Source organism: Zosterops lateralis (assembly GCF_965231275.1).
Source record: "Zosterops lateralis genome assembly, chromosome: 1".
Lineage (NCBI taxonomy): Eukaryota > Metazoa > Chordata > Aves > Passeriformes > Zosteropidae > Zosterops > Zosterops lateralis.
The window spans coordinates 91,640,918-91,661,333 of NC_139762.1; the positions used below are offsets into that span (position 1 = coordinate 91,640,918).

The window sequence follows — 20,416 nt, forward strand, 5'->3', positions numbered from 1 at the left end:
TGGTAGGGCGGTTTGCAGGGGAGGGAATGAAAGGTACATCCCCTCCCTGTGGCCCATGCAATGAAAGCATCAGCAGTCTATCTGAGCTCACCACACCCAGATCTCTTAGGGCAAAAGGCCCTCATGGAGAAGAATGCAAAAGAGGTTTGCCTGGTCCTGCTTTCATCCAATAGGAGATGAGAACAATGTCTTGTTGGGAAAAAAAAAAAAAAATTAAAAAAATAATTTCTTTCCCACCAAAGTCAGTCTGCTGCTGGAGAGGAGAGATGGAGATCCAGTTCTGGAATCGCAGACAGCAGATGCAGCCAAAAGTTTTTAGGAGTGGAGCAAGGAATATAGAAAAAAAGGGAGAATGTTGTAGCAAAGATGGGAAAAGACAATGGGAAAAAACCTATATGGAGAAAACAAGAACATTTACAGAGGAGGAAGATGCAAAAAAGAAAATTTTACAAAGAAGTTAGGTGGATTGTCACTAAAAAGGCTGCTAGAAAAAAAGAGGTGGAAGGGAAGTCACAAAGTTAAACAGCAAAAATATAAAGAAAAAAGAAAATTGGCAGATTTAATTAAAACTTGACATGAAAGTACACTGATAAAATCCCCCAAATTGTTCATATGTATTCCATTATCTCCATATAGATCTAAGTTAATTTTTGAGTGTTCATTCCCTCCATCAGCCTCCACCGCTGCTAATCTGACTACAATATGGCTAGACAATCCCCAATTTACCTAGCACAAAATGTTCTCCAGCCTAAATATTGGTGTGGTGATGGTGTGACCTCACACTTCCCAGGCTTCAACCTCTCCAATAGCATTTTTGCTATGAGTCTGAAAAATACATTTAATTCAGGCAATATGTTTTTTGAAACACAGGGGCAGATTTTGAAAGCCTGGCTTGTATTACTCCACTAATGCCAAGGTTAAGCCAAACATAATAAGGAATTAAGGACATGACCAGTTGTCTTTATGTTTCCTTCCCAAACAAACTTGTTGTTTTCTGAGAAGAGGCTTTTCCCCCAAATTTTGCCTACAGTAGGTCTTTCCTGGCAGGGTGCCTCAGGCGGAAAGGAGATTAAGTTTCTTGATGTCCTCTTTTCTTGGAAACTTTCTGTTACATTTCCCAGTCTCCAATACAGGCCATTCAGGGCACAGGAATATACAGCTTGAAAGTCTTCCCCAACATGTTTTTCACATGCTGTTGTATTGGCATTTGGCAAGAGAGTGATGAAGAGTCACAACAATGTAGTTTGCAGCTTTTCTCTGGCTGGAGAAACTCTACCAGCTGAACATTCTCTTCAAAGAGTAAGAAGAATATCTGCTGAGGCTACAATATCTAAAGTAAGCAAGCTCACCCCTGTGTGGAGATTGTGACTTGACAAGATAAAGACAAGATAAATAAACTCCTCTTTTCCAAATGACCTCTTGGAACTCAGTGCCCCTGCACTAAGTGTTGCTGCAAGGGGCACGTCTTCTGTCCAGAAACTGACATCTCCTCCCAGCTCATGCTGACAGTGGTGACAATCTCAGCCACCCTACTGGTTTTAAAGACATTATCAGCTACTACCATGATACTTTTAAGATATGATGGCAAAGTTACCTTCAAACTGACATTGTCTTTGCTTTCCTAACTGTAAGTTGGCAGCAACAAATGTAGGGTGCATCACTGTTCTGAAATGGCACTTACTGCCAGACTTATTAAATATTTTTAAACTGCTTGCTAGCATCAATAAAAATTAAGAATGTATGTTGCAATGTGCAATACCTTCAGAATCCCTGGCGTGTTACTGAGTATGTTTGGCTCAGAAGAGCTCTTCCTTTAGGGGGACATACAGAACTATATTGCTAGGGTGTGATACAGTTCTGGTGGCTCTGAAGAAGTGCTGAAAACAATCAGAGCCTCTTGAACCCGCTGTAACTTGAGAGCATTCTGCACCTGGCATGACTGCACCTTTAAGAATTATTAAAGTAATTTCAAACATTGCTAATTTCCTCTTACAAATATTACTTATTATGAGATATACAGCCTTTTCCTATATGCTGCAGTGTAGAAAAAGCATGGAAAGAAGAAACACAATTTCATTTTTCTCCATGTACTGTCATGTTCCTTATAATAACATATTAGAATATTCTCCACATAAATCCTTACATTCACCAGCTCAAGATACATTATTAAGGCTGAATAATTTATCCTCTCAAGAAATGTTTTCATAAGGCATTATTCATTGTGCCATTTTCCCATACAAGGTTTGTAGGGGTCATTTGATGGCACAATATTGGTTTAATAAATTATTTGGAACAAAATACAGAGGGTTTGTTACAAGTTTTCACTGACACTGATACATAACATAATACCAAAATGCAGAAGGTAGCATTTTCTGCACAGATATTGAAATAGTCAGGGGAATATATAAGATTAATATAAGCTGATGTGTTTTGCAGATATGTAATTAGTAAAGTGGTTATGAAGTTGTCAATGGACTGGAGAAAAAAAAAAAACAACCCTAAAATATGTTGTGTTTTGATTTAGATCTGATCTTTGCTTGTTTTCAGTCCTCTTCTTTCAGCTGTTTCCAATATGTAAGTAGCCAACTCATATTGCAGGTTCAGAGGTAAATGGGAATAGTGGACATTTACTTATAATAACAAATATTTACTTCTTATGTACCTTCAACTTGATATATTCCATGAAGATATAAAGAGAATGCATTGAGGTGATTTCAATAGGATTTTAGGGACACAGTAAGTTCATATGATACGTACTTTGGCAAGACTGTTGTATAGCATCAAACTTTCACAAAAGTAAGAGCTTGTTTAAAAGAAGTTTTAAACTCTGCTTGTAGCTCCTCTTACTGAGCATCTAAGTTTGCTGATATGCATTCTGCTTCTACTTCATGTAGAGTGAAGATTTTAGAAAATTTGTCAGTTATATTATCTACAGTATTGCACCAAGAAGTGTAATAAAATTAAGATTGGACTTATAAAGGGAAACCTGCTGTGCCTTATCTAAAAAACTTGCATTTCATTTCATGGTGGGGAACTTTCAGAGCACTGACTAATACGTTACTGTTACATTAGATAGAGAAGAGAAGCATCTGTGTTAGTCACATGCCATTTTCTTCCCATTAAAATGAAAAAGACACTAAACTAAATACAATTAAATGAAGATAAGACCTTCAGAGTGATCCACTGAGCCAAACTGTAGGACTATCACACAACAAAGTGAAGCAAGCTTTGCAGAAACCAGCCCCCTGGTCATATTTTATATGGCTCAGAGGGCACCTTATCACTCTTTACAACCACCTAAAGGAGAGTGTAGGCAGGTAGGGGTCAGCCTCTTCTCCCAGGCAATCAGTGACAGGATGAGAGGACACTGTCTTAAGCTTCACTTAGGGTGGTTCAGGCTGGACATTAAGAAGAACTTCTTCACTAAATATCATTAAATCATTAATGATGATCATTAAATATTGGAATGGACTGCTGTGGGAGGTGGTGGAGTCACAGACCCTGGAGGTGTTCAAAAAACAATTGGACTTTTTTTCTTGAACTTAGTGCCATGGTCTAGTTGACAAGTTGGTTATCAGTCAAAGTGTTGCTGCAAGGGGAGCAGTCAAAGGCTGGATCTGATGGCCTTCCAGACTAAATGATTTTGTGCTTTTGTGGTCCACATTGTATCAGAGTTCTCTGCAGAGCTTTACGGTGTGCTGTAGCCCTAAAGTCAGCAGTAGGAAAGTGAGAAGGGAAGCTAGGAGGACAATCTCCCACACTATTCACTAGTCTAAAACTATTTGTCTTCTTTGTCTTCAAAGTCTTATGCAATTACAATATGCCAAACTAAATTCCCTGTTCTTTTGGATAAGAGGTATTGTCTTTCCTTTAAAACATATCTGTGTTTAAAATAAGAAACAAAGTAAATCATTTTCTTGACAGTAAAGATAAATGCTTCCTCTCAGAGATGGTAATCACTTACGAAGCTGAGAACAAGTGTAAACCAAGCCAAAGTTCATGCCTGGGGGAATGCTCTCGGACCTCCCATCCGTGTGTCAGTGGTAAGGAGAAAAATATTGCTAGTATTTGCTACAGTCACTGAAATTGCTAGCAAGTTCTGAAGTAAAAATGCCATTTTTCTTGTGATGAAAACCAGTCTTGTTTCCATATCCAAGGAAAACATGGGTTACAGTGGAAATAAACTCCAGTTTTTTCCTCAGTCTCCAAGATCTAAACACAATTTAACTCAAGAGAATTAGATCAATGAAAGTTCATTACTTATAGCACAGGGTAATGGAATTTGAGCCATGGCAGACTTTGAGAGTGTTTCAACAGCTGGTACCAGGCTGGGCCAAGAAGGGCCTTAGCTGCAGAGCAGAGATTAAGCAAGCACAGTGCAAAAGCAAGATGAACATCACTGAATACAAAAGACAGTGTGTATATCAGTCTCCTAGTTTAGATGGACCCAGATTTTTCCTTACCACTTGTACTTACCACAGTTATTTACACATGCTTGCCACATTAATTTACATCTATGTTGCTTGAGATGCACAGTGTGAGTTAATAAGCAGTGAGCACAAAAGCCTACCAAAGCAAAATGGTTAAGAATGACTGAGCACGCTGTAGAAAGGTGAAGACGCACACTCAATGGCTTAAAGTATTTTGGGGACTTCCCCTAGCACTGGACCAATGTAGAAGCTGTGGTTTGTGGGAACACCTATAAAACCAGGCATTGTATGCATGGCTGACCATGTGTCTGGTCCTGAGTGTACTTGTACTGCTGGTAGAAGCAGTGGAACTCTCTCAGTGCCAAATGTCCTCAGGAGAAATCTAACAAAGATTCCCCTCATGTTACTTGTCATTTCCAGCTCCCTGGTTTTCTAATCAGTCTTGATAATATCAAGAGAAACATTGAAGCCTACAGGGATGTTCATTTGGATGGCATCCAGCAACCGAAAAGTTGTATGAGATACAGATCCAGAATTACAAGAGGAAATTCTGCAAGAAGAATCCTAATGATGGTGTGTTTCCCAAAGACAGCTTAAAACCTGTGTAGTCCAACCTTTCTCATGCAGGTGCTTAAATCAGTCTAACAGCTCTGAGTTTGTAATAGCTCTGGTAAAATAAACAACCCACAGCACATGACATAAGGACCGAAGGATCACCAGAAAATATCTGAAAGTTATTTATAACTGAAATAAGATCCTTCATTTACCATTACTCAAAAAAAAAAAAAAAAAAAAAAAAAAAGGTATTGAATTCAGATCCAGTCTCAGAACATGACACTGAACAGTGTTGCACAGGCAGGTTCCCTTGATCTTCAAAGATTTTGGGAATTCAAGCAATTTAAAATTGTCTTGTTCTTCCTGAATATAGGTTCATTCTGAAGTGAATGCTTGTAAATCAACAAAACTCATCTTGTTTGCAGAAAACTAAAGAAAGCTAGCCAGAACAAGGAGGTACACCCTCTTACAACGAGACACCAAGAGCAGACACAGTTCTCTTCCAAAAGTCAGCAAAGGCCTTCCAAGGACAGAGAGATCTCCAGGTTATGCAAGAGGACCTGTAGTATGAAACAGCCTCAGTTATTTGTCACATGGAATGAATGGTGTTCCCAGGAAACAAGGGGAAGAGAAAATAGTGACCCATTAGTATAAGCAATATGTCCCAATAAAATGGTCTTCATGGCAATTAAATATAATAAAAAAATCTAGACAAAATAATGTTTGAAAATGGGTAATGTGGAGGAGATTCAATTTGCAGTGGCTTCTCTAGAAAGATGTCCTGCCAGATTTCAGGGATGAATGAATGGAGCTATCCTGCCTAAAGTCTTGACACTTATACTAAAATTTCACTGATGTAGTATTTTAGCACTTGATTAGACAATGATTTGCAGACAGTAGGTCTTCCTTCAACAATTTACTTATATACCACTTATCCAGCAGAACAGTTTTTCCTTTTTTCAGTTACTGTATTGCTAATAAGATAGCAAAAATAGAGAGCAGTAGAGAGTGGAAAATGTTTCCTTCATGAACAGTCCATTTTTGGCCAAAACACTCCAAATATTGGTGCAATTTGAATGTGCCAATTCAATACAGCCATGGGAGTAACTTTACCTGTTACCCACTTTGACCATGAATGTTTTTTCTCAGTACAAGCCACTGAATATGCTGTGCTAAGAAACCCAAACAACCTAAATGCTTACAGTCTAATTAAGCTACAATTGTGGACTACAGCAATACATATGCTAAAGATATTTTGTATGTGTTCAAAAAGAAAAGTCCTTATTTCCCTTCAAGAAAGAAACCATTCAGACATTCAGTTTCAGAGGACAGGACTGGGAATGCTCTAACTCAGTAGAACATATCTTTAAAAACCAAACTTCTAATTGTTAAAAACCTCAAATACATTGGGGAATTCTTGACTCCAGGTATAAGCTTCAACCCTAACTAATCAGAGGAACACAACTTGAATCCTTGTTTTGTGTCTCAAAATACAGGTTTCTTAAAAAAAAGGTTTGGGGATAATCTGAAAGTCTCTAACTATTTACATAATGAAAATCAATATATAAGTCATACCAAGAAAAGATTGGTGGGAATGAAGAGATGGAATCAAAGAAGTATAATTTACTCCTTCTTGTCGTTGTTGTTGATTCAGGCATTTTATGCTGTTCTTCTAAATCTTTCTTATAACATTTATTGGTATTTCAGTTTTTTTATTATTTTATTTTTCCTACATCTGTTCTAAATATATCCATTATAAAGGACCTGGAGAGAGTCCTATGAAAGGACACAGAAATGATGAACAGACTAAAGCATTTCTCCTATGAGGAAAGGCTGAGGGAGTGAGAGAGCTGGAACTGTTCAGCCTGGAGAAGGGAAAGCTCAGGGTGGATCTCATCAGAGTGTATAAATACCTAAAGGAAGGGTGGAAAGAACAGCAACGTTCTTTTCAGAAGTGCCCAGCGACAGAGTAAATGAGTACAAAGTGAAACACAGGAGGTTCTCTCTGAACATCAGGAAACACATTTTCACTCTAAGGGTGACCAAGCATTGGCTGAGGTTGCCCAAGGACACTGTGGACTCCCCACCCTAAAGGTTCTCAAAAGCCATCTGGACGTGGTGCTGGGGAACTGGTTCTTAGTCACCCAACTTGAGCTTGATCAGAGGGCTTGGATCAGGTGACCTCCAGAGGTTCCTTCCATCTTCAACCCATCTGTGAATCTGTGATTCACTAAGACTATGGTTTAAAACTTAAGGGAAAGCTTCAGGCTACTGAAACTGGCTAACAAATGAAAGATGAATTTTTCCCACAGAAATAGATCCCGTATAGGCCATAACCATAATAGTAAGCTCAACCATATGAACTTAGTTTCAGAATCAGTTGGATCATGTTGTTGAAAAATTTTCCATGCTTATGTAAAGGAAAATCTAAAAACATATTTATACCATAAAAGCAGAATTTGTCAATCCAGGAAAAAAAATACTGAGAGTTTGAAAAGAAAACTCTGGGAAAACAGAATTATTAGGAAGAGATGGTGGAGTAGAAAGGGATGGCTGAGAACCACAGTACATGCAGTGCAGAGGAGCCTTGGATGCTCAGACCAGGAGCTTTGGTTCAGGTAAGCACCACTCCTACAGCACTGTTGATTAGCAATGCACTGCAGATTGTGCACTAAAAGCAAGATCACTCTGTGCTGCCTTACCCAGCTCAGCTTTCAAGACCTTAATTTTCTGTGTTGCTGGAGTGTCATGTATGTCACACCAGAAACAGGTCTGCAGTGGGGGCTGCAGCATTAATATTCAAATATTACAATAAATAATAGCCTAAGGGGTCTAATGAACAAACCTGAGGAATTTCGATCACAGTAGTATGCTTGAACTAGGAGACTAACAGCCATTGCACACTGTAGGAGGAGAACAAAGGTGGAATACAATGAAAGTAATTGAGGATACTGAAAATCAGGGCAGCTGGGAGGAATCCTTTGTTGTTTTCTTCTCAAAGGGGATAAATTCAATTTCCATTAAAGGCAAACATTGATGGGAATTGGATCACACCAAACACATAGACGAGTAAAAGGAAATGACCCACTAACATAAATGCTAAATCAGAAGAAAGACAGAAACCACACAGTGTGTGCTACCCTGTCAGAAAAGAGGATAAAATAAAAATTCTAAAACACCTAAAAAAGCCTAAAAAATTTTATACATATGTGTGCGTGTGTGTGTGTGCGCGTGTGTGTGTGTGTGTGTGTGTGTGTGTGTGTGTGTGTGTTTAAGAGGTTTAATTGAAGGAGAGAAATGGGTTAGAAGGAGATAGGGCAGTTTGGTGAAAGTGACCAGAAAATCCTGGAATCAATGGTTCTTGCAGCAGCAGCCATCCAAGCCACAACATTGGAAGACAGAGGACCCACAGGAGGGAGACTTCAGTACACCTGGAAAAATCTCAGAGGACACATATCTAAGGGAAAAAGAAGCTGGATGTTTTTTCAAGAAATCAATATATAGGAGATAAGTGTAGATTGTCTCAGTGAGCAGTGAAGAATGAGAAATGTAAGAAAAGAATGCCTTAACAAAATCTTGAGTTCTTCAGTGACTCAAAGAATCTCACAGAAAATCTTTACTAAAAATGAATAAAATAAAGGACAAATTATAAGAAGAGAAACAGAAAAGCCAATGTATAGTATAAGATGTAGCAAGGAAGGAAAGGTTATGAAAATCATGTGGGAAGCCCTTTAACCATACAAGGCTGGGAAAATGGTTTTCTGCTACTTAGTGGAGGGGGAGCTACAGACAATGAAAACAAAAAAGTTCAGTGTTTATGTCCTCCTTTTGCTTCTGCCTGCTGGGATCACCTTCATGGCTGTAAAAGCTGAGGTGCCACAAGAAATGGAAACAATTGTTTTTTCTGCAGAAAGCGTGCTTAAACTGAAGCAGAAGACTTCCAGCTTGGATTTTAGGGGTTGCAAAGGAAGGTATTAAATCAGCCATGTTGCAGATTTGCAAAAATATTAGATAATGACCTTCAGGTTAAAGCATAGCTCATTCTTTAGTCAGGAAGGTTCACTACAGACTTGTTTCCTAAAATTTTTAATTATACATGGAAATGGATGAACTAACATTTGTAGACAAATTTCTCAAACTGTACTGTTATTCAGTTTACAATTCATATATAACTTTAGTCTAAGGCAGGTCAAACAACATGTCTCCATGCTTGACTGTCACTAATTTTGCAAATATCTAGATTGCAGTTTAAACATAAAACCTACAGAAACTTTTAAGATATTTATTCACAGACTTCATCTGTGACTCTAGAGTCCATAGTTAGTCATCCATAAATCTATCAGATTTTTAGCTGTCAAAATCAAATTAAGTCTAGAAGGAAGTAAATACAGAGAAGGCACTGAAGTCTGCAATAAACACAGAGATGCAAAATAATACGTGAGGGATAATTTTGTCAGGAAGACGCCACTTTTGTGTGTGCATGCACGTCTCTGTTTTTGAGTATGTATACGTGTGCATGCAAAAAATGTCCAGATGGGGAAAATAACAAGCTACTGAATTAAATTATGCTTTATATAAATTATGTAGTAAAGGATTTAGAAAAAAAATTTATCCATATTGAGGTCTCTACATTTCCCATCTTGACCATAGTCAACATCAGCTACCATTTATCAGGAATGCTTATGGCTAAAAGGTCTAACATTAATGAATGAGATGTTGAAGGGAAAGTTTGAGTGGCCTGTAGGTACAAGGTTAGTTACACTAACAACTGAAAGATGGGGAGCTATATAGCCCTAGTTGTAACTGTGTTGGTCTATTTAAATTGTTGTAGGAGGTTTCCTTACAGGGACCGGGAAACATTAAGTTAGCTCTCTCAGAAAGGACCTGAGCTGCTAAAAGTTCTGACATTTATTTACTAAATCATCATCTGTACTAGAAGGGAACAAGTTAAACAACCAACCAAATGGGGTTGGTTTTGAAGTGGAGCAAGACCACCATTTCCCCACCAGTGGAAAAAAATGAGAAATTAGAAGTACTAACGGATGTATTGTCAAGAGTGGCAAAGGAAGACAGACTACAATTAACCAAGATGGAACATGTCCAAAACATAGGGCCAGCAAACTCAAGTGGTCACAGACACTAAGTGTCACTCCATGCTCACAGGAGCCCCACCCAAAGCAAATCTTAGTCAGGGCCAAATGACAGTTTCCTGTAGCAGTTGATGTCTCTCAGTCATCAACTAACCCTGGTTCAGACCCAGCTGCTTCATACACGAGATTGGGTGAGATTGGAAGGTTATTGCCGCAAGCCGTTTTGGAGCGCTTGTCAGGAAAATGCAAAATGACTAAATGCCTATAGCTTGGGGGGAACAGGACTATTAATAGAGCCTCTGCCAACTGATAACAGAGACATGAAGAATCTCAATCAAGTAGACAGAAGACTTGTTCTGAAGCAAAAGGAAAACATTTCTTAGAATGAGGGAGGGAATTCACCACAATGACTTAAACTGAATCCTAGGAATATCTGTCCCAACAACCAGGTCTAAATTTTGGAAAAGGAACCAGGCCTTTGCTTAAACAACTCAAGTAAGATGAACTGGCCATATGCTTCAAGATGCTAACCCCTTTGGGTCACTAAATGGTCACTGAAATGGGGATAAATGACTGATGGATGTTCTCTATGCAGTAATACCTAATTCTCTGCAAAACCATTTTCACACTTGAAGTCAATATGGTGAGGCTACTCCCTCCAGTTAGTTATTGATCTTCATAAATACGTTTGTGCTGCACACTGACTATGGCAGAGTAGCTACTAAAAGGACACCTAGTGGTAAGTGAGTGTGCCAGAAACCTCTGGCACTGTTGAAGGTGTGCCACTGTAACTGGCATGGGAATTGCAGACCTGTTATGTGTTGAACATGCAATCTCACATATGAACTTACATGTCAAGTGGCACTACTCATTTATTTTTTGAATGGCAAACAATACTCTTAAAAGTATCTTTTAAAAACCTGAAATTTAAGATTAACTTCCTCAAAACTCAGAGAACATTTTTTTAAACAAAAGATGCACAGTACTCTCTGTCGCACACTACAAAATTGAATGTACTGAATCTCCACTGCATCCACTTTAGGACTATCAGATCACTGAACAGAACTCATTACAGATACATTTTGCTTGATGTTCAAGCCAAATCTCATATTGGGCATCATCTTCCTTGGTTCCTCCATTGTGTCACTCTAAAATATCCTGAGCAATTCCTTCCCTTCTCATCTTTTCCTCCTATGAAGACAAACAGCCGGAGAATATAAATTGTACACATTTGAGCTAAGTTTAGGTTTTGGGGGGTTTGTTTGTTTGTTGTTTTTGTTTTGGTTTTGTTCTTTTTTTTTTGCCCATGCAACTTTTTAGTCACTGCTTGCCTGTATTTTATTCCAAACCCTTTAATGTGTACTAATGCCCTTGTGACCAGGAGATGCCCACAACAGAAAGCTCTATTCCAGATGGAGTCATGCTGGTCTCATGCAGAGAGGGATTATAATCTTCCTGTGTAGTGACATGCTGCCTCTGGGCAAACAGACCAAAATCCACACTTTGCTTTCTTGTTTATGTCAACATATCGTATTACAGGCATGGAACAACTTGCTGACCACTGTCCCCCTTTGATTATTGTTTTTATGTTCTCTTTTCTAGGTTTGTCTTTTCTATTGAGCACGAGTTTCTTTGTATTAATTTTCCCTGAGTGAATTAGTACAGATTTACTAAGCCATTTTTCCAGATACATTTTTTTATCCAATTTTCTAACATCTCTGTATGCCACTGGTCTGTTCTCTGTCCTCAGAATGTTTATAAGCTCCCAATTTAGTGCCATCCTTTGATTTAAAAAGCCACAAACAATCCATTTCTGCTTTTCTATCCTCTTTCATCACAACGAAGATTTAACTGCTGAGATGAATAGGTTTGTTTGCTTTCTTAGGTGACTTGCTACCAAAGGTTTTGCTTAAAAAATACCCCAAACAAACAGATTGTGCCTTTTTTCTTCATAATTACACATAAGTAGATCGTGATGTTCATGAGGCAGATTCTGCCCTTACCCCAACATTTGCACCCATTCCTCACACAGCTCAGGTTCCACAGCTCACCTCTCTTCCACTTCACCCTTCTGAAGCTCCAGCCTGCTCTCTTGTCTTAAAATGGCATGTAGTTTCCTTCCTTTACTATAAACAATGCTTTCTGTAACCTTAGTTTCATGATGTAAACATTTAAAAATAAGGAGGGGAACACAAACTATGTGTTCAATTAGGTAATTTGGGGATTAAATTAAATGAAATCTCTCAAAACATAGAACACGGAACATTTCAACATAATGCAGCCTGGCTTTACTTGTTTTCCTTTCATCTCATCCCTTTAAAAAAAGGAGACAATGGATCTTAGAAACTCTGGCAGAAGAGTAGTAAAGGCAGATGAAGAGATATTATTGCTTGTGAATGCAAGAGAAACGCTAGTCAGGCTTGGAGGAAGAGGCCACAGCACTCAGGTATGTCTTTAAAGAGAAAGAGAGGCAGACTGTCAACTACAGGATGCTGGAGGCTGGGCAACCACCTGCCACAGCTGAAACGGGAGGCTCCTGCCATCAGTAATATCACCCTTTGTAATCTTATGTCAGCCTCGTAAAATGCCCTGCAGCCTGCCAAAGTCTCTTCAAGCTGGATTTCTTTTATACTAAAATGCATTTTAAAAGCAAGAAGGCAACCAAAGGATGCTATTCTTTGGTTAAAGCAAAAAAAAAAAAAAAAAAAAAAAAATTAAACATTGCCTATCATAAGGAGTAGTAACAGGAAGAAATAATAAAGAGTAATAAAGAAAAAATAATGTCCATAAAAATACTTCTGTTTATCTCTGCAGTCGACCCATAAGTTTTGGTCAACTATCCTCCTTCATATACAGGAGGTTTTTTCCTTTTTTTTGAAAACAGCTCTAGAGAGGATTTCCAAGATTAAATCACTAATCTGGATTTTGCTCTTGTGAACTCTTCAGCAACAGAAGAAACTCAAAATACCATCAAATTCGGAAGAATTCTTTTTATGTGCATCTGAAAACGCACATTCGGCTTTCACTTTGCGATGTGCCAGACAACTATACTAATGAAGTATAGCCTAGTACAGCTTTATTCAGCACTTTAAACTTTGAATCTCTCTTATCCTGAAAGACAGTGATCATTTTGGCTTTTCAAGTGAACCCATTTCCTCCTGGCATACAGCAAATATAGGTAATACAGTAGTTGGTTGACTTTCACATGGTACTTAAACAGCCATTTTGAACTTTCATAATAGCAGCTTCAAATAGAGAATTCAAACTATTAACAGGTATTTTCCCCATTTGCCCCAAACTTCTTTCCCAGTTTAGTGATTTTACAGTTGTGCTTTCCCATTTTCTAAAGCCTGCTGATGAAAGATGGATGTTATCCCACTATTTGGCGAAAAACACACAAACTACATAGGAGGAAATGAAAGAAATTTTCAATGCAACATCCCATGCACAAAATTAGTTTAACAATAGATTTTTTCCCCCTGCCTTTATCAATATAACAGTATTTGTTACTTTTATTCAGGATTAGTACAAAGCAGCAATAAATTAGAGGGATACTTTTAACGGGATACTGAGATCTTAAGGAAACTTACCTTGAAAGAAACTTTTGACTCGGAGATAGCTGACACTAAGGCGCAAGACGGAAAGTTTGTCCAGCTTGGATACAATGTCAGGTGGAAAAGGAAGAAGGCTGGCCAGGTGGTCCAGTTCTGCATTCAGACGGTCTCTGTGTCTCTTTGAAGGGTTTGATTTTTCATTCCCAACTGCAGGCCTTCTGTGGTGGAGAACACATTTTCGATTACCTGTTTTACTTCCAGAGACTGAGATGTTGTATGCAATTAATTGATAACAGGAATATTTTCCTTAGCTTCTATGAAAATCTTTAAATTCTCTGACTAAAAGAGATTTACTGTTCTGCATTTGCCTTGGTGCAAAGACACAAGCTTTGTCTTCTCTTTTTGTATCAAGCAAAAAGTGAAGAACTGGTATCTTACTCAGGACCTCTCACCTTAGGGAAGGGGGTACTATCTTCATGCTCTAGTCAATATCAGGAAAAACAATTTCTCATCTTTATTGTACAAATGAGGGGCAGAATAGCATGGGAAAGTTACTGTGACTAATGCATGAACCCATTCAATACTCACTGTATTCATTCAAAGCATCTTAGTTCTCCCCATTAATGACTCAAAGTTAACCTGTGGGTCAGGATATAATTAAGAAAAGAGCCTGTCTGTAGACATGAGTTTAAAAAGTATGGAAGACAAGGTAAAGAGAGATTCTTTGCCCAAGCTCAAAACTCCTGTGTACATTCTTGCTTTTTACCTTCCTAAATCAGTAATAACAAAAATAAGAATTTGGTTGCTTAAGGAGATTAATATTCCTCACAAAGCATAGAGATTAAAGTTACTCAGTTTTCTAGGCCAAGCAAGTCCATCCTCATTTTCTGTTCCTCTTATGTAATGGACAGTACTAGGGAACCTAGAATGGCTGTAGTGAAAATTCATTAAGATGAAATACATCACAGGTGAGGAACCTCAATTTCAGAATGTCACTGATATTCCCAGAGAACATGTAAGATGTTCTCAAGAGGGACTAAAGGAAAATCTGATGCCTTTGCACACAGAAATGGGCACCTTATTTCCAGCATGACAGTGATGGGTGCTCATTGCTGAAGCACAGACTTGTCTATTAAGCAAGAAGAGTGGGAGGATGAGAAGGTGGTTCCTTTCAGTAGCCAGCTATTGCTGGACCCAGCAGTAGTCAAGTGCATTATCCAAGTAAGAGCTGTGGGACACTGTAGCCATAAGTTACATGGATGCTCAAGAATGGGAAATGGCAAGTAAGAAAACTATGGTTGTACTAACAGTTTCTGTTTTCACTTCACTGAATCCATAATCTTAATCATAATCTTAAGCACCTAGCTGACGTTCCAGTGGACAATAAGAGTAAAAACTAATTATTTGTCACACTTTACTACTGTATTTTCATTTGCATTTCAAATGCTACACACATTTACTGCATTTTTCAATCATAATTTTAATTTTGAGCATTAGCAATTCACAAGGTGGTTAAGGTGTTAAATTACAACAGTATTAATTTGTCATTGCAGTTGTCATCCTAAAACAAATTATGCTTAGGAATTAGTAAAAGAAAAGTTTAAAAAACCCAGTTTTTTGAAGAACAGTTTTGTACATGTGACTGCTGCTAACTGAAAACCTCTTAAAGCAAATCAGATATAAAAAAATCATTGCTACTTTTGAGAATCTCACTTCAAGAGAACAGAATCAGTGAAAATAATCGACAGAAAAAAATTTGAGGTGGGTTTTGCTGAAAATAAGTAATTTCTGCTATTTCATTCAAAATTGCCAACACTAATATGTGGTTCTTCATTAACACAATGAGTTGCTTCCAAAGACATGGAGAAGATTTTGCTGAATGGGGTAAATAAATGACTTTCCTACATTAGAGAGAGAAAATACAAGAACAAATAATGCAATCAAGAAAGAAGGAATACTGTTTATAGTGTTTGTACTTTTTCTGAGCTAACTATTTTTTGCAGTCAACCTTGAGGCTCAGCCATCCTATGGCACCAAAAGAATGGCTGATCTATGGAGGGCAGTAATTTTGTGGGAATACAGACTATAGCTGAGCAGAAGCTAAAGAACATAAGCTTTTGCTAATTAGTCTTTACATCTGACAAACCAGCTGAAGGAAGGAAGCAATGTAGGACAGAAGAAATTAATTCCAATAAGGAAAATTTAACTGATGAGGTAAAAATTGTCAAGAGTAATATGAAATAGAAATAGAAGTTGTTCAAGCCTATTTACCACATAAAATAGTGACTGTTCTATGCCAGAGATAGAAATGGTTTGAAGCAATTAGGTGGTGGTCTGCCTTTGTACTGAGTGTAAGGAATAGTTTTCTGGAGATGGCAGGGAATGGTGTAAAAATATTATGGGAGAAAGTTCAGGACAAAGTCTTCCTGAAAACCCAAGGAAATGATTCAGTAAGGGAGTGAATCTAAACAAACAGGGGTTTGATGTAAATGGTATTAAGGTGCCAAGTGGATGTGATTTTAAACAATGTGAGTTCCATGGAAAGGATCAGCTAACTAGACGTAAACAGAAAAGCACAGGCAGGGAAAACCTTCAGTGGGCTGCTTTGAGGCAAATGAAAATTCTAGCCTTTATTTTGCACTGAAAGTAGATAGTGCTTGTTGTGTTTGTGTTAAACTCAGAATTGTCAAACTGTAAACAGAGACATAGGAGTCACTTGATGATTCCTCATTATTTACTCTGCTTTCCATACAACACTGTTATAGTAAAGGAGCACATGCAATTAAAGCAATAAATCTGGCTTTTCTTTCTTCATCCTGTTAAACTGCCCAAGTAACAAGAACTTGTACCTGTGCAGGACCCACATTGGCAATCCCTGTGCAGTGGGAGCTGGTGTGGAGAACATTTTCTGTTCCATTGGTACACAAGGCATTGAGCCATTTCTGCATTAGTGATTCAGTGTGCCCATGACACAACAGACTGCCACTAGCGTAAACCAGTTTGGTGAGCTCGCAGAGGAATTTCCTGCAACTACAGCTCTGTCTGCTGCTCCCTACCCTCTGCAGAGCCCTACCCTGTTAATGAAAACTTCGCTCTGAATAAGTTTTATAAATGTGACATAGTGTTAAACCAGCAGAAGGCCTGAGCTAAGAAAGGTCCAACCATTTACCATGACAGCAAGCCTTCAGTAAGAAGAGAACATGAGACACAAAAGATAGGCTGAGAGAAAAGTAACAACAGATGATCATTATGAGAGTACTGACCAGCACTCAGTCACTGAGTATTGTATATATTTTATATATATTGTATATATAATCACTTGGACATTGTATAGAAATCCTGGAAGAACTGAGCTCCAGTGGCAGCCATGTGTGTTTGGATGGTCACCATCTCCTATGAACTAAAAGGACAGAATGAGAGAAAGCTTCTTGACGGAAAGCTGGCCCTTTGCCACCTTCTATGTCTCTTCTGTGTCTTCACAGCAAGGAAAGGTGAAAGCAGAACTAATGGTCAAGAAGACAGAACACCAGAGCAGATGAGAGGTGGGATAGTGTGGTACCAAGTAAGAGGAAGGGCTATGCCACAAAGGGCCTTAAACTGAGAACTAGGAAGCAGGAGAGAGCTGCACCTCTCAAGGTCTCTGTTTACTCTGGCACTGGTGCAGTTCTGGCTGAATTGGTAAGTCTGGAGCAGTTATAGATAGACTCAGAGCTAGGGCAGGTGTAGTAGCCTTTGAAGAGCTGTAAAATATTACAATAAATGTTTTGTAGAGGGAGAGGGTTTTACAAGATGCCAGGGTTTGAGATGAAGAAGCAGCTGAAGTTCTCAAATGGTAACTGTCCTGAAGCACTGCCTTAGCACTTTTAAGTATTTCAACACAGTGATTTTAGGTTGAGGTTAAAGACAAGATCTCTTTAATTTCTAAATGCTTGAATTACCAGTAAAATGTTAGATTTCCACAGGAAATAAACACTTGGTAGAAAATGTTTCCTTTAGTCAAAATGCCAGCTGCCTGCCTGAAAAGCATATCTGATGGAAAATTTTCAATCTGTCTGAGCTCCAGGTGTTTGAACTGTGTCCACAAACACCAAAATTCTTTAGTGTAGAGCACATTTAATGGGGCTTCTTTGGAAGTTTTTGGGCAAAAAAAGAAAACAGCCACGTTTTTTTAATTTTCTTGCATGTATAAAAGTAGGACCTGAATCTTATATATTATCTGAAGAATGGCAACCTAATGAAGATAGTCTCTGCTAGTTCTATGTAGAAAGCAAGACTGAAATATATTAGCTCCTCCCAGTAAAAATTTCCACACATTCTTCCACAGTCTCCACTGGGTTTCTGTATTTTCCCATGGAGCTTTTTTATACATTTTCATCGCTCTTCTGTAAAACCACCTCAGAATAAAATTCCTGTGCCTAAAAATCACTCATGAACATAATGAACAGTATCATTGTGTGATATCCTAACTTAAAAGCCAGCTGCAGGATCACCACCTGGTTGACAGTCTGATCATGAAAAGATGATGTAGAGTCAGAGAGTTGGCTTCTTGTAATGCACTGAGTATGGGGAGATATAAATGTCCCAGTTGTTCTGCAGAGGGGAAAGTTGCGGCCCTGTCCTTTAAATTTTGACCTTCAAAAACATTAATCCATGAATCCCTATTGAAATCCAAATATCTGCTCACACTGAGGCACCTGAGCTCGCTTATACTTTTGTTTAAAAAAAGGTAAATTCTACAGACTACTCACATTAAAAAGAGAGGACTGGCCAAACAATACCAATCAACTTTATTTCCTGTGAAAAATCAGGTTTTACAACTGAACAAAAACTCCTCCCAGAACAGGTGCCAGTATCTACCTTGATTCGTTGGCAGAATTATAGTGGGGAAAGTACAACAAGGCTGTGGAGGAGAAAGTGCTGAGCTATCAAACATGAGAAAAAAAAGCTGTAACAAGGATGGTATGACATGTATTAAAATAATGGTTAAATATGCTGCTCTATTGATAACCTTTGTAGACCGGTCTAAATTCAAGATAAATTATTCAAGGCAGCATACCAGTAGTCCTGAAATGTCAGTAAGACCAGTAGGACTGAAAGACACAGACTGGAAGAGGAGCTGTGTCAGCCAGTCAGTCTGGGGCATTCAGAGTCTCTTTAGAGGAAAGTCCCCGAGTGAAGGAATAAGCACAGGAAAGGCTTACCAAGACCAAGCCCACAAACAGATAAGGTTTGAGGAAGAGACCAGTGTTGCTAGGAACTGAGAAATCATCCTCAGCAAGCGGTAAGCAACTAACCACAGAAAATGGAGTGCTGTCTCCAGTGTGGGAGTTCAGTATTCTAACAATCTGAACAGTTCCCATTGTTTTAACCCATGTTTCTTTATCAAAATTGTTCATGTCCTGGCCTTGATAAGTTCATGCTCAGGTACTTGCACTGCAGCATCATAGAAAAGCTATTTTCAAGGCAGCATTACCTGCAATGGTTCCCAAGACGAAAACTTGGTTGTGTAAAGTAAATAAGAATTTGTTTCTGAGAGTATTAAAGCCAGAACTCCAAAAAAGGCTAATGAGGTCATTTCTGTGATTTGTTAGCAGGTAGTTTTCTTAGCCATTGCATTTATCTAGAAGTCATCTTGGAGAGGAGTTCTAGCTAGCGTGTAAACTCCAAACATAAGCTTAATGTTTCTCAAAGCAACTGCAAGTCTCCTTCCTTTCTCACAAAAGTAATGATCCATAAACAGTTCTGCATAGAGGTAATTTAATGTACTGGAAATGTTCCATCCCTCTTGCAATTGTTATAAAATCAAATATCCACACCCATACTGAAACAGTAGTACAGAAATCTTACATACATTTTGAATTCAACACTTAGGATTTTTGCAGGAACAATCATTTGCTTATGCCATTATCTTTGTCTGTTTAAATATGAAACATTTTATACTAAAAGAAACATTTTTTCAAGTGGGAACAAGTGGTTCATGAGCAAATACTTCCCAAAATCCAAACAATATCCACATATGTCATTAAAATATTCAGAGAAAGTCCTCTTTGACTTTAGACCAATATGTACAATTTTAAGCCAAGTGTGTTATTTTTAGAAGTTCTGAACAACTGAAAATAGGGAAATCTATTTTAGTTACCTTCTCATCCTTAAATTGTGTGTGAAGGCCACCAGTGCCAGTTCATGATCCTAACACAGTAAAAATGTGTGTTTCATAATCATATAATCAAGTGTAACAGAGAAAATTTGAGATGATTATATTAAAAAGCTTTATTTCACAGATCGGTTTATGGCATCTGGAAATCATTTATATTTGAGTGATAGCAACCTTTTTTTCCCCCTCTCATTTCAAGCATCTTGTAATAACAAATTTTGATTGCATTTCTTTTTTCCTGCTATGAATTCGCATACACAATTCCTCTCTCCCATTTTTTCTCCTAATGAAAGTGATCTCGTAGTAAATAGAAGTCTGAAAATTATGTGTTCTATATGCAAAAAGTGACTCACCAGTCTGCTCTTTCAGTTGGCTGAACTGACCCACTTTCCCAGCTTGCACATGTTGGACTCAGCAATGCCCCATGCAAGGCTAAGCCCAGGAAAGGGAAGGGGGGAGTGCAGTGCCAGTGCTCTGGTGCCACTCAACACATGGCTTCTCAAAAAGCTCCTTGAACAGGCAGCAGGAAGCACGGAAGCATGAAGGTGGCAGCCACCCCTCCAACCCACTGCCCAGCTAGCATTTAGTCCATCAGCGTGTTCTGCCTATGAAAGGGCACTGTCCCTCTCCACT

The 20,416-nt window shown here is 38.4% G+C and overlaps 1 protein-coding gene across 1 annotated transcript in view; it reads right to left on the reverse strand.

Annotated features, from left to right (window-relative positions):
- AHRR (aryl hydrocarbon receptor repressor) overlaps positions 1 to 20,416 on the reverse strand; it is a gene marked incomplete at its 3' end in the record, with an annotated part of 81,712 nt that overhangs the window by 42,503 nt on the left and 18,793 nt on the right. The window contains exon 3 of the mRNA XM_083870424.1: positions 13,666 to 13,847. Coding sequence (XP_083726550.1) covers positions 13,666 to 13,847 — 182 coding nt within the window. The remainder of the gene's footprint in view (positions 1 to 13,665; positions 13,848 to 20,416) is intronic.